At 52.3% G+C, this 21,766-nt stretch overlaps 11 protein-coding genes across 11 annotated transcripts; 5 read left to right on the top strand and 6 right to left on the bottom strand.

The window, feature by feature from the left end:
- Window positions 1-194: 194 nt before the first annotated feature.
- Window positions 195-2,690, top strand: BO95DRAFT_372020 (putative phospholipase A2 (PlaA); the record flags this gene model as incomplete). The annotated part of the gene is made up of 1 exon (XM_025582982.1): window positions 195-2,690. One exon carries the CDS (start codon window positions 195-197, stop codon window positions 2,688-2,690), a length of 2,496 nt encoding a protein of 831 aa, XP_025438453.1.
- Window positions 2,691-2,974: 284 nt separating this feature from the next.
- On the bottom strand, window positions 2,975-5,567 carry BO95DRAFT_446541 (putative phosphatidylinositol-3,4,5-trisphosphate 3-phosphatase). The gene is made up of 3 exons (XM_025587412.1): window positions 5,260-5,567; window positions 5,084-5,168; window positions 2,975-5,011 (listed from the first exon to the last, which is right to left on the bottom strand). Exons 1-3 carry the CDS (start codon window positions 5,260-5,262, stop codon window positions 3,366-3,368), a joined length of 1,734 nt encoding a protein of 577 aa, XP_025438452.1. The 5' UTR covers window positions 5,263-5,567; the 3' UTR covers window positions 2,975-3,365.
- A 439-nt stretch (window positions 5,568-6,006) lies between these two features.
- Window positions 6,007-6,411, bottom strand: BO95DRAFT_348293 (uncharacterized protein; the record flags this gene model as incomplete). Its single annotated transcript, XM_025582004.1, has 1 exon — window positions 6,007-6,411. A coding segment is annotated over one exon (405 nt), but the record flags the coding sequence as incomplete, so codon positions are not given.
- A 2,467-nt stretch (window positions 6,412-8,878) lies between these two features.
- BO95DRAFT_254955 (uncharacterized protein) lies at window positions 8,879-9,843 on the top strand. Its single transcript, XM_025581470.1, has one exon. The coding sequence runs from the start codon at window positions 9,097-9,099 to the stop codon at window positions 9,727-9,729; it is 633 nt and encodes a 210-aa protein (XP_025438450.1). The 5' UTR covers window positions 8,879-9,096; the 3' UTR covers window positions 9,730-9,843.
- Window positions 9,844-10,575: 732 nt separating this feature from the next.
- On the bottom strand, window positions 10,576-12,858 carry BO95DRAFT_517597 (pentatricopeptide repeat protein; the record flags this gene model as incomplete). The annotated part of the gene is made up of 2 exons (XM_025591909.1): window positions 10,576-12,161; window positions 12,244-12,858. The coding sequence occupies 2 exons, from the start codon at window positions 12,856-12,858 to the stop codon at window positions 10,674-10,676; spliced, it is 2,103 nt and encodes a 700-aa protein (XP_025438449.1). The 3' UTR covers window positions 10,576-10,673.
- Window positions 12,859-13,102: 244 nt separating this feature from the next.
- BO95DRAFT_446537 (U6 snRNA-associated Sm-like protein LSm4) lies at window positions 13,103-13,979 on the bottom strand. Its single transcript, XM_025587411.1, has 3 exons — window positions 13,787-13,979; window positions 13,531-13,722; window positions 13,103-13,445 (listed from the first exon to the last, which is right to left on the bottom strand). The coding sequence occupies exons 1-3, from the start codon at window positions 13,787-13,789 to the stop codon at window positions 13,281-13,283; spliced, it is 360 nt and encodes a 119-aa protein (XP_025438448.1). The 5' UTR covers window positions 13,790-13,979; the 3' UTR covers window positions 13,103-13,280.
- Window positions 13,980-14,140: 161 nt separating this feature from the next.
- Window positions 14,141-15,342, top strand: BO95DRAFT_254919 (uncharacterized protein). Its single transcript, XM_025581469.1, has 2 exons — window positions 14,141-14,458; window positions 14,520-15,342. The coding sequence occupies exons 1-2, from the start codon at window positions 14,314-14,316 to the stop codon at window positions 15,233-15,235; spliced, it is 861 nt and encodes a 286-aa protein (XP_025438447.1). The 5' UTR covers window positions 14,141-14,313; the 3' UTR covers window positions 15,236-15,342.
- On the bottom strand, window positions 15,284-17,233 carry hat1 (histone acetyltransferase catalytic subunit HAT1). Its single transcript, XM_025589918.1, has 4 exons — window positions 17,129-17,233; window positions 16,779-17,057; window positions 16,417-16,681; window positions 15,284-16,348 (listed from the first exon to the last, which is right to left on the bottom strand). The coding sequence occupies exons 1-4, from the start codon at window positions 17,145-17,147 to the stop codon at window positions 15,397-15,399; spliced, it is 1,515 nt and encodes a 504-aa protein (XP_025438446.1). The 5' UTR covers window positions 17,148-17,233; the 3' UTR covers window positions 15,284-15,396.
- A 918-nt stretch (window positions 17,234-18,151) lies between these two features.
- Window positions 18,152-18,665, top strand: BO95DRAFT_446535 (uncharacterized protein). Its single transcript, XM_025587410.1, has one exon. It carries the CDS (start codon window positions 18,161-18,163, stop codon window positions 18,464-18,466), a length of 306 nt encoding a protein of 101 aa, XP_025438445.1. The 5' UTR covers window positions 18,152-18,160; the 3' UTR covers window positions 18,467-18,665.
- A 370-nt stretch (window positions 18,666-19,035) lies between these two features.
- Window positions 19,036-20,684, top strand: BO95DRAFT_254872 (Mn(2+) transporter ATX2). The gene is made up of 3 exons (XM_025581468.1): window positions 19,036-19,180; window positions 19,263-20,225; window positions 20,282-20,684. Exons 1-3 carry the CDS (start codon window positions 19,131-19,133, stop codon window positions 20,460-20,462), a joined length of 1,194 nt encoding a protein of 397 aa, XP_025438444.1. The 5' UTR covers window positions 19,036-19,130; the 3' UTR covers window positions 20,463-20,684.
- A 611-nt stretch (window positions 20,685-21,295) lies between these two features.
- BO95DRAFT_446533 (uncharacterized protein) lies at window positions 21,296-21,701 on the bottom strand. Its single transcript, XM_025587409.1, has one exon. The coding sequence runs from the start codon at window positions 21,676-21,678 to the stop codon at window positions 21,466-21,468; it is 213 nt and encodes a 70-aa protein (XP_025438443.1). The 5' UTR covers window positions 21,679-21,701; the 3' UTR covers window positions 21,296-21,465.
- Window positions 21,702-21,766: the final 65 nt, after the last annotated feature.

The following is a 21,766-nucleotide window of genomic DNA, read 5'->3' as shown; positions in this document are numbered from 1 at the left end:
ATGTAATGGAAATGGCTACATTTCCTCCCACCAGCTCGAATCCGTCGGAATGAAGAACGGAACATGGAATTTGTTTAAGTAGTACCTGATCGTCGCGGTCTGGACTCAATTTTCCCCCCCTCCTCCGTTATGGACTTCACCATTGCATGCTGCCCGCCACTGCTCCTCTCATCCTACGGAGTACCCATCTCACCATGGGTGCTGCGAAAGCATCGCGCTTGCATTGGACAATTCCTCCTACCTTTCTAATTGCCCTGGGCGGCGGGGTACTCTACGTCGCCGGTGGTCGATACCTCCCAAATAAGCAACTGCTGCTGCAGGCCGAGCCGAAAGCCCTCTTTTCTACCACTTCTTCCGTCTTCGCGGACAAAGATTCGAAAAAGACCTCACTCAGCGACTACTTGCCAGGGCATGGCTCGAGACAAGACGCGCATCATGACGATGCGGGGTCGATTTGGACCAATATCTTGGGAAAGTTCGAGGGCGTCAAGCTATCAGTGGGCACCCCGGACTGGATTGAGCTAGAGAACCTCAAAAATTACATTATTCCCGATTGGACCCGCTTGCTACCTGCATCGGTGCAGAAGCTCCAGCGGGAACTATCAATGGCCCCTGGTTCCCTTGCCGACGAGATCTGGAAGGAAGCTCATGATCCGGACATCAACCCTGAGATTCTACGAAAGGCAAGAGTCCGGGTCGGGGATACTCTGTGTGACGAAGAACTGGTGTACAGGGAAAGACGACGAAAGTACGCCGTAACAGCCCTTGCGTCCTATCTCAACATCAACGAAGAGGATATTCATCCCGACGATGTCCCTACCATAGCTATGTGTGGCTCTGGGGGAGGTCTACGTGCGCTTGTCGCCGGCACAGGCTCGTATCTCGCGGCCCAAGAAGCCGGGCTCTGGGACTGCGTGACCTACACCGCAGGAGTGAGCGGAAGCTGCTGGCTACAAACATTGTACCATTCGTCTATCACGGGGCGTAACTTCAACAAGCAGGTCGATCACCTGAAAAATAGGCTGGGAATTCACTTAGCGTTTCCTCCGGCAGCACTTAAGCTGCTCACTACCGCACCCACCAACAAATATCTGCTGAGCGGATTGGTCGAGAAGCTCAAGGGCGATCCCGGCGCCGACTTCGGTCTGGTCGACATATACGGCATGCTATTGGCTGCAAGATTGTTAGTACCCAAGGGCGAACTGGGGGTTTGTGATCGAGATCTCAAGCTCTCCAATCAAAGGTACAATCTCACCAATGGAGCGCACCCACTTCCTATCTACACTGCCGTCCGCCATGAGATCCCCACAGTCGAGATCAAGAATGAAGACGGCAAACAGCCCAAGCCTGAGGATGTCATCAAAGAATCGAAAAACGAGGCTTGGTTCCAATGGTTCGAGTTCACGCCGTACGAGTTCTTCTGCGAGGAACTCGGTGCCGGCATACCGACCTGGGCATTGGGAAGACACTTCTACGGTGGAGCCAACGTCAAGCGTGAACAAATATCCCCCATCCCTGAACTCCGCGTGCCGGGTCTCATGGGTATCTGGGGTAGCGCTTTCTGTGCCACTCTATCTCACTATTACAAAGAGATCCGACCCGTGGTGAGGGGCATTACTGGATTCGGCGGCATCGATTCCTTGATTCAGGGCAAGACGAAGGACCTGATCCGGGTCCACCCCATTGACCCAGCCGCGATCCCGAACTACGTCCTAGGAATGAAGGACCTCTTGCCCGCTTCATGTCCCGACTCGATCTTTCAGAGCAAGCATCTCCGTCTCATGGATGCAGGCATGAGCAACAATCTCCCCATCTACCCGTTGCTCCGACCTGGTCGGGATGTGGACGTGATCATTGCCTTCGACGCCTCAGCCGACATCAAGCGCGAGAACTGGCTCTCCGTCGTAGACGGCTACGCTCGCCAACGAGGCATCAAGGGCTGGCCGATCGGGGCCGGCTGGCCGCGCGAAAGCGAAGAACCCAAGATCACCGAGGAGACTCTCCGCGAGCCGCAAAACATCTCCGAGGATGAGATCAACAAGAGGATGAACGCCGCGAAAGACAAGACTTCCCCGCCCTCCTCTTCTTCTTCATCTTCAGAAGACCCCACTGCCACGAACCCGACGCCTAGCCAAAGCACCGACCTGGACTACTGCAACGTCTGGGTCGGCACGAAACAAGAGATGGTCTCCGATCGCGAGCCCCCGCCGTCGAAACGGCTCTTCCAGCCCCGCCGCCACACGAGCAACGACGACAACGAAAACGACCACTCCGACTCCGACTTCCACCTCATGCGACCCGATGCAGGCATCGCCGTCGTCTACTTTCCCCTCCTCCCCAACCCATCCGCCCCGAACCTCCCGTCTTCCTCCGCGCTGAACCCATCCCGCACCCCGACCCGCCACTCGGAAAGCACCACCTCGAAAAAGGTCTCCGACCCCGCCAAGCCGCTCACTCCGTACCCGGGCTCCATCAACCCGGACGTCGACGACTTCCTCTCCACCTGGAACTTCGTCTACACGCCCGAGCAGATCGACTCCGTCGTCGGCCTGGCCAAGGCCAACTTCGCCCAGGGCGAAGACCAGGTCAAGCGCGTGGTCCGGGCGGTGTACGAGCGCAAGAAATCCGACCGGTTACGGCGCGAGGAGCAGGAGCATCGTCAGCGGCTGGCCGGGTTTGTTCCCATCTAGAGATTTCTCTCCCCCCAGAGCATCAACCAAATCACTTTCCTTGATGTATGATGTCGTCATCATAAATTATAAGGGAAAGACCCCCCCTTACAACAGGCGTTCAAGCTTGGAGTTCGCGCATCACTCAGATATAATGGGTTGTTTATTGTCACGGTACAGTAGGGTAGGAGTTGCATATACTGCTAAGTACCAAGCACACTTGTTCTTGATTTCTTATTTACCTCGCGATTTATTTCTTGATTCCCTTTGCCAGGCAGACTATCTTTTGGATCTGCACGTGTACAGTACATAAGTTGCATTGTAATCTAGCTTAGATATCCTTCTTCCATATCCGTGTCTTTGTTCTTGCTGTGTATGTACACAAGCTAGACGCCGGGGGGAGGGGAGGTTGATTTCACCAAGCTTTCAATATACGAACCAAACTGTGGAACACGCAGTGTGTCTGTATGTACAGGAGACAGAATGAACAGAAGAAGCAAAACCAAACACGGGGTATAGGAAGGGTAAAGCACCTTTTTATCCGTATACTTACTTCTAATTTCCCCAGAGAAAACACAGAAAAGCAAATACAACGCTAGGAAACGATAACGACCAAGAGCCGGTTCCCAATACATGCGAGTCGTGTTAACTTCCAAATCACAGGAAAGAAGAAGATAAAGAAATCTACATTTATCTTCACATCTTCGTCGTCTTCTTCAACTCTCCTTCCCCGGACTCTCTCACCTCATCCTCGCTCCCCGCCAGACTGACATCCTTACTCTCGTCCGTCTGCTTGCGTAATCCAAGATGTTTGCCCCAGTCCTGGATCGACGCTGCAGCTGTGGCCGTCAGCTCTGCGGCGATGGAATGGTCGGACGCCGTCGAGGATTTGTGTCCGTGCTTGTGTTTATGGTGGCCGTGGTCTTTTTTGGAGGAAGAGGAACTCAGGTTCCTCGGAGCACCACCACCACCTTCCGCGGGGTCCAGATTCTCCTGTTGATCGGAGTCGGTCGCATGGATGTGCCAGTCCGAGGGCTGGGTTTCGGGGGCTAGCTCCCCGGGTTTGGGCTCGGTGATGGGTTGGCCTTCGTCCGCGCTTGTGGCTCCGTTGGTCGTATGGTCGATGCTACTCCTCTCACCACTACCGTGGTGCTGGGAGGAGGCGTAGCGCCAGACGACTTTGACGCGGTCGAGGGCCTTGACGCCTTTGCGGGTGGTACCCTTGATGCCGTCCAATGCGTCCCACTCGCTTGAAAATAACCCGGAGTCGTGCTCGTGGCCGCCCTCGAAGTAGGCGTTGAACCAGACGTGGGCGATCGAGGTGACCATCGCCCAGCCCGTGTAGGCGGCCTTGCTGCGGCGTTCGAAGTCAATGTTGACGTCCGATGTGGGTATGATGATGGGTTGCCGAGGCCGGAAGATAGCGTTGGAGATGTGCTTGATAGGGTTGTTCTGGGGTTTGGCTGACGTTGAACCAGTTGATGAAGATGTTGTTGTCGGTGTCGCGGAATCGGCCGTGACCGAGGATGCCGGATTTTCGGGGGAAGAACTGCCTGTCGGGGATGATCTTGATGACTCTTCGGGGCTACCGCCGCTGCTGTTGTTGCTGCTGTTCCCCTTCTGCTGCAGCGGGTGTGCGTTTTCATTCTTGCTTTCGGGAAGGATCACATTCACGTCGTCTACGACCGTGCGCTCGGTTTTATGGAATCGGTGGAACCGCTTGATCCTCTTCCCCTGGTCGGCATAACCCTCCACGGCGACCTTGACCCCATCTCGGAGGCCCCAGACATGTACCTCGAGGATTTCAACCGGTCGTTCAATGTACTTCTTTTCCAGCTGATTCGACCACCGATCCACATACCCCACCCAGCGCAGCTGGCTCGGTATGCTGACACCGGCACCGAACCCGACCCTCATGCGGCGCTCCGTGAACCGCTGCAGTGCGTCCTCCGCCTTCCATCCCTCCTGGCTGATTAGGTAGCTGCAGGCGACGGTCCCACTGCGGCCCTTGCCCGCCTTGCAGTGAACGACGGCAACCCTGTCGGGCTTGTCACTTTTTAGTTTGTTTGCGGACTCGGGATCATCCAGTCGGTGGATGTAGTTGCGCATGCTCCCCGTGATGGCGGGGAGGAGAGCAAACGGGGGCGGGTGGTGGTCCGGCCACGGGTAATGATGGATCCGACCATATACTTCAGAATCGGGGTATCCTGTTCCCTCCGCACGGAATTCCCAGATGCACCAGTCGCTGCCGTGCTTGGAGTCGAGGTACTTGACCAGTTCGTCAAGGGGGTTTCTGTATGCGCGTTGCGGGTAGTTGGAAGAAGGACCGGAGGTTGCGATCACTGCGGTGCGGAGACAAGGAGTTGGCCATTAGTGCGGCGATGAGATTTCAGGGGAGTCCAGGTATAGCATACAGTTGTCCGTCACGTAGCAGAGATCCAAGCCTGCTTCGGGATGCTGCTGTCTAGGACCAGCGACAATCTGTCGTAGGATCGACGCCTGCGCCGGGAAATTATGTCATGTCAGGTCCCGTGTTGGCATGCCAGGGGTGGGGGAGGGAGAAGGAAGCTCAATCCAAGCTGAGGCGTACCATGAGATTCTAAGGGGAGATTTTTACGTGCTGCAAAGGAAGGGTCTGGCTCAGAGATCTATCTCTGGTGATATAAAAGAGGACATGCGCGTCTCTGGCCTGGTCATTGGCAGCGCAGATAATTAATGATGCGTGAGGTAAAGCACGCACGGGCTTCAACCTGGTGATGATCTCCAATTTCTGGGGACCCAGGAGAGATGGAGATATTCGCGAATGATGACGGCTTCCATCCACCTAGTCCAAACAAAAATGATTGCCACAGCGGAATGAACAGAGGCTGTGCAATTTTCGGTGTGGAGGAGGAGATGAGGAAGGAAGGAGAGCAACGGGTGATTGCAGGTGTTGACGGCGATGATGTCACCGGATGACTTCCCTCCATTCGCCCCTCATCAACTGGCATGCAGTCAATGCAACCAGTCAATTGCCCACCCGAGTCTAGACAATGTCCATAAGCATGGGAATTACTGAGTATGAAGTAACTTGAATGCTTTTTTCATTCGGTTGGTCATAAAATTGTGTCCTGCATTAGCCACTTTTTGCCCATCATGTAACCAGACATTATTAGGTAAACAACCCCTATCCCATATCAACAATACACAACAACAAAGAAAAAAAAAACAGACATGATAATCATATGATACGAAAACAGTTCGTATCCCACACCTCCGTCGAATTACCCTCCGGAGGGTAATATCATCTTCAGCAAACACCAGGCAGGGCGGGGAGATTGGCTTATCTCCTACTTCTTTAAGCGACTCCATACTCCTCGGTAACGGGGATTGTAAACCGCGGTGTCGAGGAGGTGACATTAGTCTCTCCGAAAGCAAAGAACTCGGCATCGCCAGGGAGGATCCATTCATGTTCAGCCCGAACATTCCACAGCGGATACGGCTCGGCTTTGACGCGGGACTTGATCAAAGGGTTCTGGCAGGAGACGAGGTCGTCGGAGCTGCTATCCGTGGTCGTACCAGAGCAGGTAGTATTGAAGCCAGGCGTGTTCTTGGTTGCCACACCGAGGATGTTGAAGTTGTAGACGCAGCCTCCCGGCGAGCAGCCGGTGGTGAAGTTGGAAACGTGCCAGGTCAACGCCGCGCTGTCACGGCGACTGGGATAGGAGATAGGCGAGGCAGAGGTAAGGCTCAGGGCGGAGAGAGCAAGACCGAGCAAGGGGGTGAGCTGCATGATGGTGGGAGTAGAAAGTAGATCGGATGAATTAGGTTTGATCAGATCGGTTTTTAATTGAGTCCTTGCGCCTGGCGACAACGAGGTATATATGTATGCAGGTGGGGTGGGTTGATATGTTTGACAAGCAAGAGACAAGCACCAACTTCAATAGAAATTAAGTATTACCAGTAAGTGCTGAGCAAGTATGAAGATAGGCAGAGGAGGAAATGAGAAGATGGATGAAATCGTGATGAAGAAAGGGGAGGAGAAAGAAGAATGTAGCGAGCAGCAACGGCGACTTGATATAACCCCGGTTCTGCTGTAGCGACGGCAGCAGCGTTGGCGAGGAGGAACGGAGACTGATGGAGAGACCCCTCGCCTCCGTCTGGAGCCGATGTTTTTCTTTTCTTAGAAGCTGCAAAAGCAATCCTGATGCAGCGGGAGAGCATTTCGACCCCAACAGTGGAGCGAAGCGAGAGTAGGTGAAACGAACCACTGGCAACAGGGACAACTCATTGGCCCGAGAGTGGCTGATCGCGCGGAATTTGAGCGAAGATCCCTTTGGTTGCCCACCTGCATCGAAGAACAGGGAGGAATGACTTGATCTATGAGGCGTTTAGTGTGTGACAGACCATGGTTACACAACTGACGGTGAGAGAAAGTTTGTGCTTAACAAGCTGGAAGAAGATTCGACCATGTTTTCGTCCCAGTGTGGATGTAAACCCTTGTGAATAAGGTACTGTGATTATAGTCATCCTGCACTGTAAGTTACATGATACAAACCACTGAGCCCTAATGTAGTTAGCCAAGAGGCACCCAATATTATAGGATTTCGACCAACCTACCACAACAATAACTTGTTAGGATTGTTTAACTAACTATTCACTCTGTACACAGTAAGTACGGAGTACGGAGAGACGGCAAAGACATCAAACCATCAAACGGGTGGTCCCAGCGGGAACTCCGGGCGCATTAATCACCGGAGGTTTGACCATGCGACGCCCGCCGTCTCACATGCAAGCTTAATTCTTCGGCCTCGGGGAACTTCCCCAATCTTCCTGTTCTTTCGCTCCTAAACCTGTTCCTAATCCTCCTGGAACGTCTCTCAGCTACTCCATATCCGGAGTACCAGGCTTATTTCTATGTTTAGACAACTTGATCGATAACTAAGGGGTTGGGGTCTAGTATAGATTGGCTCGTTTCAAATAGCTACTTGCTTGCTGCTATTCACATCTCCGATCCATCATCAGCTAATTATCTCATCCTGCGTATCGAGTGAGTACTAGATACCTTATACTACAGTATATGGTAGTTCTACATATCAAATTTCACTCTTTGGAATGGCTTGCCAATGCTGGAATGTGACACCCCATAGAACTCTCAAGATTGAATCCTTACTTACATGAATGATACAACTGTACGCTTCGAGGTGATGTGAATTTACGCTCATCTAGAATAGTGAATCACTTTATCATAGAGGGTCTCCTTGAATCTGACGTCCTGGGGTAATTACATAACTCAAAATGGCCCCAGACCATCTCCTCTCAACTCTCTTCTCGACAACTCTTACGCCTGACATAAGGACCACACTATCCTCCATCTCCCTTACACGTCTATACTTTCTTCGAGTAGCTGGACTGACAAGACCCTTTACTTTGAACCAATTCATAGATGACTCGTGGTTGATTAACATTTTTGAAGGCACAAAGAACGATCTTCTTCTTGCACAATCTCCGTTGGACCAACCTCGGTCACGACCGGAACAGCAGTATGCTTAAGCTTTCCAGGGCCGTTCTGCTTCACTCATCGGCAATTCTGATTCTCTGTGAGTAAAGGCAACGAAAAGCCTTCTTTTGCGGCTCTAATCCTCGCCCTATTCTCAACATGAAGCCTCTTATGCCGCTGCTACGATGACCCCTATTGGGATAACTTCTGACATAGTGCCACACAAGGCCACACAAAGAACAATGACACATCGTGGAGATCCAACGGCTCTCTTGAGAGCATCCCCCTCGGAGTGTATCTACTTAGTTTTAACATCATCATCATCAATCGAATTGATTATTCATTCGAATCGTCGTCCTCGTGTTCTCGTTTTCAGTTGGTGCTCACACTCGGACCGGATCTCGTCCAGGACATCAGCATTACCACTTTGGTCCGGGAGTCGCACGGAGGACCGTTGTGACGCGGGGCCTGTGGGCTTATCAGGCGAATCAGTGTCATTGCGAAGCCATTGAAGGTACAAGACCGAAAACCCCTCCCTCCTCTGCGCTCTATTCCTTATATCTGCAGTATAGAGCCATAGCCCGTGAAAATGTGATTTGATTTCGGGATGGTTGCGAGCCAGCAAATCATAACCCTCTGGCAGACGCAGAGAGAATGGCATACGGACAAGCGCTCACAATATCAACATCGGCAACTGAATAGCAATAAGACTAGAGCACGAATAGCAAGCCTTCTATGTGGCGCGCAATCCATCATGCGCAACTCAGCAAGCCCAAACGGACTACTGCAGAAATTGGACCGGCAAGCATCATCTGGGTTTCAAGTTTCGAAGCGGCGAAGATGGACCCAGAATGGCAGAGGCTTTGCAGACTGTGAAAGGTGCAGACGAGTTGAAGGAATGGTTGCGTTCCGATCTATTCAAGCCCCATCTTCACAAAATCTACTACAATGCCGTATTGCCAGCGCAGGCAGCGCGCGAAACCATCACACGAGCCGAGGCGTCCTGAAATGACAGCAGACCGATGCATCTGTTGTTACTGGCATGGAACGTCACACCTCCTAACCCCCCATACTCACAACAAGCCTTCCCACCTTCCACCAGTAAATCCTGCCTTGCCACAGCACAAAGTCTTATGCTCACAGCTAGCATTATCTCCTGGCTTGAAGTCTCTGCAAATTCTAATGGCCATTGAGCTATTGCTCTTCGCAAGGCTGCAAATGCCTAAGAGGCACGGGTTATGGCAGATCATAACCTTTGCTGCATTGCCGGGTCTGAACTCGGATTGGGCTCAGCAAGACCGGGTCTGTTACTTTACTAAGAGAGGTAGACGATCGACACCAGTTTATGCCAGCAACAATGGCAAAAAAACCTCGAGTCCCAGAGAGAGAATCATGAACAAGCCTGATTCTGCCCTTGGCATGAAAGACACCCGACCTAACGTCCCTCCAATGCCAGGGATGCGAATCCAATGTGCACTCCGCTTCTGGCAACCCGTGGCGATGCGATACATGCTCTCACCGAATTTGCCCAAGATTGAAATCTCACTGTGCGTGCTATCTTGGCTGATCCAGTGGGTCTAAGGAAAACATGGATCGGAACAGGGTACCTTTTTTCAGTCAGTCCCCCAAGCCCCTAAGTAAAACGGCATTCAATGTCATCGAGAGAAATCAACAAGCTTATTAGCTTATCAATGATGTCTCAGAACGACAGATATAAACTTTCCCATGTGGCTTGGCCACCCCAGGCGAAAGGTTACTCGGAGGAAAATGAAATATGCAGTGCGCATCGTACCTACCCGTACTGTGTCTCAGGTACCATATCGTGGATAAGATACCACCATCCTCCTTGAGATGCTTGGGATGGCGTCAAGGAATAATGAACTTCTTATGAGCATGACCCAAGAACGGGAGTAAATAATAGAGCAATGGAATGTTATTACCTTCTATCTCAATGAGCAAGTAGTAAACCAAAGCCTCCAAGCCCGACCATCCATGAATTCGATTGTGCTCTTACTTCCCCCTTTTCATCAAAGGGTACTGATGAATATCTTGCTGTAATTCACGCACCATAGCACAAGCGCAAGCGGCAGCAAGTTGCTTAGTGTAGGTATAATACACCGGGACCATCCTTGGCTTCTTAGGGCAAAAACGCGATTATCATAGACGCGAACACCGTCAGCGCGGTGCAGACCACGACCACAGGAGTGAACTCGGGAGTCTTAAGTTCATTTCCCGAATAACGTTCTCTTGCCGGTACTTACTTACTCGCGTGAACTACTCCAGCAAGCCTCTTTTGGCCGTCATCTGGAAGACTAAGTTGTGACAGTCATTATACAACAGGCTTCATGGTGGTTCAATTCCTCGGAAATCGGAAATGACTGATGTCATGGTCCAAGGGGGCCAGGGTTTTAGCCCCCCTCCCTCTCTGCTCCATTTTCGTGCATTTATAGCATGTATATTTACATGTACTGTACATGGTGTGATTGTCAAGATCATCTCTTGTGTCGGGTTGCAGTTGACCAGACTCAATCCAACTTTGGATCCTCTCCTTTGCTGCGTATCAGCTGGTCCTCGGGAATAAGACCGCCCGGCTCGTAGTCCATCCAGCCTTCCTCTTCCTGTGCGCGCTGGATGGCCAGCTGCCTCCTCTTCCTCTTGCGCGCCTCCTTCGACGCTTGCCGCCGCGCATTTTTCCACAGTTCCTTCGACTTCTTCGACCAGGTCACTCGGACAAAGGAGGGTCGCCACGTCAGGGTGGGATATCTGGGGGAGTCCCGCCAGGGCACGTCGTCGGCGGGCTCTTGGCTCAGCTGTCGCTCACCACCACCAAACTCATGGGCAGCGTTTAGCTCATCCACCAGGCACTGGACAGAGCCATCCTGGATCCGGGGATGGCGTCTCAACTGGACCGCGTACGGATCCCGGGAGTGAGAGCAGACTTCCCGAATGGCGGCGCGGGTCTCCGCGCTCGGATTGAATCCCCGGTTCAGCAGGTCCTGGAAGTACATATACCCGGACTCAAAATTGTCCGCGTCCAGACACATCATCGTCAGGTGCTCGAAGGTGGTCCCATCGGGGACGACGCCCAGCGCTGCCATCTCGTGCACCACGAACATGCCGGCGTCACTGTCCCTTGCACGGCGGCACATGCTGATGAGCATGTTGAAGACGGAAACGTCGGCCTTCTCCGAGCAGAGATCGTACAGTTCGTTGTACAGCGCGACACCGTCTTCGACTGCGAACGGATCGTGGAGGGCCTCATGCTCGCACAACTCCAAGATCGCCGCGGCGCAGCCGAGGGGCACCTCGAAATTCGCGGCTTTGAGTTTCTTGAGCATGGCCCACGCGTCATGGGGGACCGTGTCTTTTCGGATCATGTAATCGAGCACGGCCCGCGTGGAGCTTCGTTCCAGCGCGATGCCGGCTTTGTGCATCTTGCAGAGAACCTCAAACCCGGCGTAGAGGTCCCCAGACACCACATAGGCTTCCACCATACTTTCGTAGTCCGAAAGAGTGACGGGGATGTCTGACTCGACAAGGAAGCGGATCACAGATGTCCCGAGGGCGACGTCTCCAGTGCGCGCCGCAGCCGCCAAGACCTTGCTGCAAATCTCGTGCGGAGGCTGCAGGTACTGCAGCTCCACCATGCCCCTCCAGATAAACCAGGTAGTCTCGTAGTGAGAAGCCTCGCTGGCCACATCCAAGACATACAGGCACAGCTCGGGTGTCATGTCGAGGTGTTGATCCGTCCGAGAGCGCATCAACCGGAGCACCTCGTCGAACTCTTGGTATTCACAGAGATAGTAGACGAGCATGTTGAACAGCCAGCTCTCGATTCCCACCCCCTTCCGCTTCATCTGATCGATATGATCCAGAGCCAATTCGAATTGGTGTTCTCGAAGCAGCCCAGCCACCACGTAGTGCCACCCCATTGGACTCAGCGGGAGCCATCGTTCTCGAAGTGTGCGTATTATGTCTTGGCGCAGCATGTAGTCGGGGTGGACAGCAGATACCTAAGCGCAAAACCAAAGACTGTCAGCGCAGAATTCAAGACGGGGCCTGCTTGGATTTGTGGGGGATTTGGCCGGTACATACCTGGAGAGCAGCGTGCAGCGTACCCGAGTCCGCCGGTATCCCATTATCCTCCATCTCCGCTAGTAAACTGCGGACCGTATCTGTTGACCCGCGCATCGCATCGGAATGGGCGAGGACGAGAGCTCTGTAGTGCCGCGTCTGCGGGGGTATCTGGCGGTCACGGACGAGAATACGCAGTATCTGCGTGGCACTTTGGATCCGGGGGTTTTGGGATGTGAGCTCCTGCAGCCTGGTTTCCAAGCTCTGCGTCATTATCCCCGCGAGAGTTTCTGGGGCGTCATCGGCGGCATATGTCGTTGTTAGGTCTATTGAGCGTCTTGCGCTTCCTTGTTGGTCATGACCATCCCCATGCTGCTGAGAGGTTGCTTGGTCGGGGATTGAGCGAGGTGTTTGCCCATCGCCTAAATGTTTCTTCGGGGCATTTGAGTCGGGATGTTGTTTGTTGAGGTATTGTCGAATTGGTGTATTCGTTTGGGGACCGAATGATGAATTATTTCGGCTAGAAAACCGCCGGGCTCCTTGTAGAGCAGTTCTGGCCCTATGGAGGGTATTGAAATTGAACGATGGACACAGGCAAAACCACAGTCCGTCCAGAACAAGATTCGTTCGTGGCATTGCGAGCGCTTGGAGAGGCGTTCGCAGTCGACATCTCGAGATCGAGAAACAAATTACGGGAGTGCACGTGATCCCAATGCTAATCGGGCATTATTATGGGGGATGATGATAAAGGATGGCGATAGACCAGGACGAAGCAAAGCCTTCACTTTTTGCTACTCGGTATGTATTACTTTGAGACAACCTGAATCTCAGAACCAGAAAAGAATTGAATAAGAAGCAGAAGCGCCCAGACGGCGCAATTCCCATTTGACAAATACAACCAGATACGCCAAGGCCATGCTCGACTGTCAACCGCCAAACGGACTTCCTCCTAGCGATAGCTACCTGCTTTAACAACAACTTTCAATCCCCGGGGTATCTTTCATGTCTCTCTTCTCATTCTTTTCGTGAAAAAAACAAAAGGAATTAGGATCAGATCTCTAGTTGCCGCCCCGACCCCGACCGCGGCCACGACCCCGACCACCACCACGGCCTCTGTCGCCCCGACCACCTTCGCGTGGGCCACGGTTCCGGTTCTGCGGCTGGTTCTGCTGTTGTTCCTTCACCATTTCCACAATCTCTTCGGGGATGCGTAGGTATTTAATCTATGAGAAAGAGGGGGAAACGGTCAGATGTTGAAGACTCGGGGGAACCGAGCCACTGCTTGGCTCCTTCCGTGGGTGCACTCACGTTGTTTCCTCTGACGTAGACTTCCGGTAGGCGGAAGAACTTGTCTCCCTCGGGACTCGTCTGGACAACTTCCTTGAGTATGAGGTTCATCCAGTTGTCGCAGTTGGCGAGATGTCCATTGAGCGTCTCGCCGTTCTTGAGTTCGACGAGCATGGGGTGGCCCTGCGCGGCCGTCAGGAGACCTAGAGGCAACTATTCACGGAGTCAGCAGGGTTCAAAAGTACAGAAAGGATCAATTGCGGCTGGAGTGGTTTACCATCTCTGGAGACTGTTCAGCAAGGTAGGATATTGACTTGATAAGTGGAGTGGTACGCGTTTGCGCAAGCGCTCAATCGATGGTCTGTAAATGTCTGAGACCGGCAGATTAGATTTGAGTGTGAAAATGGTGGGAATCAAAGATCGCAATGTGAATATTGAAGCAAGAATTACAGTTAAGATGTGGTAATGAGCGCGGGCTGGAAGAGGCTCCGCATGAGCTTCCATGCTGTGGCGGTGATCGCAGCCCCGGGCCAATCCGGAAAAACATGGCCCCGCGATTGGCCGGCCAGCCCTCATATCTCCTTAAGAGTCCAGTGACCCTGGCTTAGTTCCATTGTCTGTGTCCGGTCGTCTTTAGTCTGTTGTTCCCCCCAAATACAATCAATTCGAAGGATGCGCTTTTCTCCTCAACTGCAATGCTTATGCTCCCTGAGATAACCAATGGGATAGCTTATTATTTCTCACACAGCCTCATATATTGAAGATATAACCAAAGTGTTTTTCTCGGACTCAACTATATACATCATGAGTGACAGGCGTCGCATCTCCACTCTGGGCTCCGTATCCCGATGGTCAGCATTCATGATGTTTTCCCTCATCACCGACTATACAGTCGAGGGGGCTCCTATTGCTCACAATAGCATCGACCACTCCTTCCCAACGCGTCTCAGTCAGTAGTTTCACACCGTACCAGCAACCACTCATGACAGGATTCTAAATGTCCCATGTAGTAGACAATGCAGCCGCGACCAAGATGACTCGGTCGCTATGTCTGGCCGAAGACTCCGACCGGAGCTGCGGCTTGCTCAGGAAGATCTCCGAGTACAAGCAGCAGGTGTCCATCACGAAGCTCGTCGTGCTCGCCTGCCTACTTGCCGTATGCGCCGTGGTCTACCGGATCTGTCTGAACACGATGTACTGTCAACGCCGCCGGGTCGACCGAGCAGCGCAGCGCGAAGAGAGGAAAGCTCGCCGGGCCTACAAGGCTGCCGCACGACGGCTCCGATGGCATCGCTGGTGGGAGAGGAAGCCTACTGCTGATTCGCCAGCTCCGGAACCCGAGAATGAACTCTTCGTCATAGACATGCCGCCGGAAGAGCCCGGTCGAATGCAGGTGGGCTCGGACGCGGCTTCTCTGCCCGGAGCCATGCAAGATGAACTGCAGAACTTAAGACAGACACTTGCATGCGTCGGGAAATTGATCGGGGCGGAGAACATCCAGAGCGCAACGCAGCAGGATCTGATCCGACCAGATGGTGATCAGATACCAAGCCTGCATGGTAAGCGCCGCATGTCCTCGGAGACGCTCGCTACGTCGACTGTCGGATTATCGACCATCACGTTTACTGCGACGAGTAGTCGAGTGAGCCATGGGCCTGGGTCCTCTAAGACGGTGAAATCAGGGGACACGCTAGATTCGGCCCCTCCACCTAGCTACAGATCATGATCTGCACATGATGCACCTACAGTAGTACGGAATGAGAGATCATATATTCGGCCATGGCTCATTGCAGAAATGGTTCCGGAGAGATCATAAAGCTTATTAGTACATTGACCTGGTCACGGGTTCACCGATCAAGGACCAGTCGTGCGCGAACGCTACGCTGTCTACGCCTTCGGTCGCTTGACAGGCGAGTCCTCCTCCTCCTCGTCGTCCTCGTCATCTTCCACCGTGAGTTTTCGCTTATTGCGCTGTACCCTGGAGCCTTCACCCGACTCATCCAAGACGTCGTCACCCAGCTCTTCTTCTCTGGCTTTCAGCTCCTCTTCGCGAGCGTTGAATGCTTTGAGTAGCGCTTCATAACCTTCCTCAACATTGGTGACCGTCTCCTCCAGCTTTTCAATGCGGTCGCTCAGATCCAGTTGGATCAAGAGGTCCCGAGAGCGTTTGTAGAGACGCTGTTTGGTGAGCATGCGCCACCAGTAGTACCGCCGATCATCGGGGTCATCCGCATTGTGCTTCTTGATCAGAAGTCGGGCCATGTTGCTTCCGCCAGCTAGTCGCTTCTTAAGAGGGATCTGACCCAAGAGATACATTTCCGAAATATGAGCGAATTGAGTGGAGTCGATTTTGAACGAGGAGCGGATCTCTGAGAGCAGCTTGGTCGGAATCAGGGCGGATGTGGGCACGCGCCGAGGGCGGGGCTTCTTCGCCGGTACTCCATATGGGTCTGGATTGATGTTCAGCTTGTGCTTCTGGAATTCTGGGCGAAGGATGTGGTAGTCGGCGGTATCGCGAAGGGCATCAAAGGCTTCATTCGGGTCCTCAACGGTCAATTCGGAAATCGTTGGGTCGCTAATGCAGGCACTGTGGATAGTCGTATACAGATGAATACCGTGGCCCGAGCCTTGGTGAGGAGGAAGTATGAGGAATTGAGCGATTCGCAAACGCGACGGAAGCTGAGCGGGTCTGATCGCCTCAGCCGGAGGGAAAGGGCTATCTTGGACGGCGGGCTTTTGTGTCTTGTCTCTCTGGTAATACCACCAACGATACGTTGTCGCATATCCGACAATGGAATACTGTGAAGCAGTGGGCACTGGCGGCTTGACCTTCTCATAGCTGAAAGCGTTGTTAGCATGAGAAGCGAATGCTGGGGACCAGTTATGAAGATGGTAATCAAAACGTACACAAAGTAGACCGTCCATCTTTCCAGCGTCCATTCGGGATCATCCGTGACAATGGGCGTTCCAGCTTCGATGAAGAGTGAAACAAAGACTTGCGCGCGATCCAACAGTCGTCGCACCTCCGGATCGGCTAAAGACCCTGCCCAGACCTCATATGTTCTCTGTCGGGTGACGTAGCTGTGAACTAGTTTGCCTGGAGGTACAAAATCCTTGGCGTCCTTGTCCTCCACGATAGCCTTCTCATAATCCGGGAGTACAACGAAAGCCTCTGGGAAACCACACAGTTGAAGTTAGAACAAAAGAGCTATGACGCCCACGAATCCGGCAGATGCCGGAGGGGGCAGAGATATGGCATGTCACTTTACCTTCAGGAATCCATGGCTTCAGAGTCTTCAGTAAATCGACGGCGGCGATGTCCCCCACGGGCTTGAACTTCTCGTCGTAGGATATGTGAATATGCGGGCGGAGGTCGTGGGCGGCGAATCGCAAGCGGATAATCAGGCCCTTGTAGCCGAAGATCTGCTCTTCATCGCCGAAGAAAGGGTATGTGAATTGAGGTTGGAAGTCGGAGAGAGACTTGAGTCTCGCATCTTCGGAAGGTTGGACTAAAGACAGGTGGAGGGCGTCATTGGCGTCGCAAGTCCCTGTAGAAGCGGGTTTTTTGTGGTCAGTAGAGTGGGTGGCAGAGGGAGAGGGGAGAAGGGGCCTTCATTACAGTCGCCGTCGCTCGCCATGATGCCAGACTTGTAGTTGAGGAAAGGTTTGAGGAAGCGATGAGCTCAAGAAGATGGGTGGAAGAAGGCTACGGTAGGCTCTCTCGTTCTCTCATTAATTGCATTTCGAAGGCGGCGCGTGTTGCCCGAATCGATCGCGTTGCGCGGCGGAGCTGGGTATAACCGTTTCTGGTTTAGCGCGTCGAGGGCCAGAGTGAGCTCGGCTGCTGTGCTGAAGAAGTGAATGAGGATTACTTTTGCCATTACTATGATTATGGGGCAGCTGTACAGGTGAAGAAAACCTTCGTGTATCAAGTGGTGCAACGTGCTGGGATTGATGTCCTCGTTGCAATCTGTACCTTCCTATCATATGAGCACCATGTTCTACATCTTGACCATGCATAACCTCGGCTCCTACTTTTGCACTACAATGTATGCCATCGCGCTGGCGAAAACCATCTGAAAGCTGCTTCATCAGCAGTCTGCATCCTCATGGTTGGTCTGACTACTGACAGAATACATGAGCCATGAGAATATAACGAAAGATTGATCCAAGGATTATGGAAGATAGTGTCTTCGCTTCACAATCCTCAGCAAATCGCATTGCTAGGCCTTGGAACTATTGGTATATCTACGGCAGCTCTGCATCTTTCTCGTAATAATACAATCAGCAACACGCTTGACATAATGCTCGTTTCTGAAATTGTATGACGGAGACACCTTCTAGATATTTGAGTTAGCACCCACTCGCGGCTGACCACCTTACCGCTGATGACAGGGCTGCGACATATGTGGTAGAGTCGCTCATTTGCGAAAGATGTTTGCAACTCCAGTCAATGTTGAAGAGTGTGCGCATATCAGCCCCTATTGCGCAGGATATTACTGCAGGGTCTCGAGTTGAACAGAGCCTCTGGGCTCCAGCTTTTGCCCACTTGAAAACCAGTATGTTGGGTATCGCCGCGTCCGCTTAATGACTCAAGATGTGAGATGGAACTCGTTTGTTGGTGGCTCACCCCGTCAATCTAGCCCATATTATGCCGTTGCTAAGAACAATTCTTACCCTCAAGACTCTGCCCAAGCTTGTTGAGTTCGCGCGTGCGTGTTTCTCTGTACCTGGTTCAAGACATCGGCCAGTGGTTACTCGAAAAGAAACGCCGGACTTTTGGGACAAGCGGTTGGTATTTGTGTTACTGAGAGGGGCAAGAATCTGTCGTCGATGCGGAGGATCTCGATACAATCTTGGTGGCCAGTCTTGGTCTACCCTGAGATGGGCTGGGAACAATATCTTCGAGAACTACCAACAAAGAGATGGAGAAGGTGGCATTGGAGCCTTCTTCTAAGCACACTCGGTGAAATCATGCGGGAGATATGAGATGAACCAAATTGATGCTTGAGGCAAAGCAGGGCCCGAGTGGAATGATTGGTTCTCCCAAGTCAATCGCGTATGCAAGGCAGAAATAAAGCTCACTGAACGCGCGACTTTATGAGGATTGGGAAAGGATTGTATCTATGATCCGAATGCCTATACGGAGTACAAATAATTAGTGCACTCACTGCATGTAAAATGGGTGTCTCCAATTCCGTCATTCCATCCCTGAGCGGTGGGTCTTCCCGTGTCGCTTGACTGGGCCCGGGCGTTGTTCCTAGCCCGTAGGTTTCTATTGTTGAACTTTTGTCCACTTGCCCACTGCGGCAGCGGATCGCAATAATCAACTCCGTCGACTTAAGACTTAGACTAGGCCTAACCCAGAGCTGTCCACCGCCACGTTTTCAGTTCTCGTCTACTCCGACCGCCTTGGATAGACACTTCTAAAGCCCTCCGCTCTTTCGGACCTTGTCCTCTTCTTCCCTCATTATCCTCATTGTCCCCTCACGTTCTGCACAATTTGTTGTCGGGCGTCTACGCACATCGCAGCGCCACCGACGTAGGATCAGGGGCGTGCCGAGTACATTATTTTCGCAATTGGCATCATGATTGAAACCTTCTAGACCGGCGAAGAAACAATGGAGGGACTTTTCACTCTGCTCGCCCTGAGCATTGTGATGGCAATTACGTGAGGATCCATCGTTCAATGAAGGCATCGTCCACTGTCACAAACAACTCCCTCGCTAACCGCTTCTCTTCGACTCCGGCAGATCTTTTGTTGTGGGCTCATTACCACTTGCATTTACACTCTCCCCTTCCCAGCTGAGGCTAATATCCTCCATTGGTATGGGAGTATTGGTTGGAACATCCTTGATCGTCATTATCCCAGAAGGGGTGGAGACCCTGTATAGCGCGAGCTCGCCTGCCGTCCGCAATGGTATCAGCACCCGGTCGACATCGACAGCCGTCAATTGGCCAATCCATAAATTGCCGGCAGTCAAAATCTACGAGCCGAGAGATATTTTGAGTTTTGGAGATGCAGCGGAGGTGCCCCCGCCGGACTTTGACAGCGTGCCGACTACACCTACGCTACGTGTCACCCGCGATGAACAAAACCAGATACATGAACGGAAAGAAGAGACATCAGGCGACACCGAACACAAAACTCATGAGGAAGAGAGCTCGCCTCACGCATGGATTGGAATCGCGCTCATCAGTGGCTTCATACTGATGTACCTTATTGACAAGCTCCCTGTTTTAGCGTCGCCGAGCAAACAGGAGAGAACCCCCTACCACATATCACTGGACAACCTGGGATCGGGGTTGCGACGGAATTCATCCCCGTCGCGGGAAGGAGGTCTCCTGGATGCTGGAAATGTCCCCAAAAGTAGTCACAGCTTCGCCACGACTACCGGACTCGTCATCCATGCTGCCGCTGATGGAATCGCCCTGGGTGCCTCTAGTTCCGACTCCGGACTCAGCTTCATCATATTCCTTGCGATCATGGTACATAAGGCCCCGGCTTCCTTCGGTCTCACTTCTGTGCTGCTCAAGCAGGGGCTCTCTAGTCGCACCGCCAGAGCTCATTTGTTGGTTTTTAGTTTGGCAGCCCCCTTGGGAGCTTTGATGACTTTCTTATTTGTGCAAGTCATGGGTTCGGGCTCTAGCGGCGACGAAATGAGTACGCGTTGGAGGACAGGTGTACTGCTGCTGTTCTCTGCCGGTACCTTCTTGTGAGCTCTCCCTTAGACGCGCCCCGCTCAAGATCAAAAATTTAACTGTTCTGCAGATATGTCGCCATGCATACGATGCAAGAAAATAGTCCCAACACCTCCCGTGAATCTCCCGCAAATGGGTATGGTGATCCTCGGGATCTCCCAGCGAAGCACGATAAGTCTATGAGAGATCTTATTGCTTCTGTCGTTGGCATGATCTTGCCATTATTCCTGCAATTAGGCCATGCTCACTAGTCTCAAAGGTCGTTACGAGGCGGTTCATTCTGCGCCTTGTTGACTAATCTTATTTTGGATTCTACCCTTGTTCGACTTTATCGATCCACGAGTGCATAATCATCAAAGGACGTCGCTGCGGAAACAACACTTCCCCTCCCGTTGCTCTCAGGGGGACTGTCTTGTATTATAGACCACATCGTGACTAGGATTAATACGCTTGTTTGACGCTATAATCTGCTTGTGATATAAATCTTGGGATAGAAACGGTGCTGCGATTTTCTGCTTCCTATTTTTACCATGCATTGGGGAGACTTCACTTTGTATACATTTTTTTGTGACAAGTTCAAGTTATTAATCCTGCATATGTATGAGCTGGTAGTACCAGTCATGATTACGTATACAGATTGACCCAGGAACTATGGAGGGGAAAAGGAGGGGGTCCCCGGAAAACGGGAACCACGATCACTCCTTTCCCCGCATAACGACGGCAAGCTTGAAATCGTCTTGGATTTGCCCCGATTCCACGGTTGTCGGACAGATCCTGCCGACTCCCATCCAGGGACTCGGAAGAACCATATCTCTGGTCAGGCGCCCTTTATTCCGACAACTAGCGCTCCTAGGTCGCATTCTCTGCGCGCGGGGGGGGAGGGGACGTGAGGAGGGCAGATTTGTAATCGGACAGGGGTAAGCTTAGTTATCTCTCCGCGTTGACTCTGGAAGGAGTTGGCCTTGTTTCGGAGATTGTAGGACTTATGTGCAGTACCTGGAGAAGCTTCTTCATCTTGTTCTCATTTGCCTCTGACGACAGATGGTGCATAGGGCACGCACGACCTCAGAGGCCATCGGAGGTCGTCTCTCATTGGTGGCGGGGTTTTATTTATGTTTTATTTATTTGTCTATTTATTTTCCTTTGAAAATTGCCAGTGTGGGAGCTTGTGATCGCATAACTAATCTTCTGGTCGCTGATGTGTCGCATGCATGGAAGGAGGGTGGAGAAAAGCAGGGGTCCACATCCTACAGGTCAGGCGCATGTAGGAGCGACGAGTGGAAAGGAGGAGTAGAAGATTTTGAACAAGCAGGGGGATACGAGAGGAGGGTAGAGAAGAGGAGAAGAAGGCAGGGAGCGGGATTCCGAGTACTGTTCAAGGAAGAAGGGAGGAGGAGCCTGGAGGAGAGGGATGAAGAGAGGGATAGAGAGTGGGAGGGAGGGAGGAGGGAAAACAGTTATGTGCATGCATGTAGGTACAGCACTGCAGTATCTTACCGGTACTTGTCTCATGGATTGTATGTCGAATTCAATGAGTTCAATGAGTGGCTTGGCG

The sequence above is a fragment of the Aspergillus brunneoviolaceus genome (genome assembly GCF_003184695.1).
Source record: "Aspergillus brunneoviolaceus CBS 621.78 unplaced genomic scaffold BO95scaffold_72, whole genome shotgun sequence".
NCBI classification, from domain to species: domain Eukaryota; kingdom Fungi; phylum Ascomycota; class Eurotiomycetes; order Eurotiales; family Aspergillaceae; genus Aspergillus; species Aspergillus brunneoviolaceus.
The sequence above is the reverse complement of the archived record's forward strand: the minus strand, read 5'-3'. Positions and strand labels throughout refer to the sequence as shown.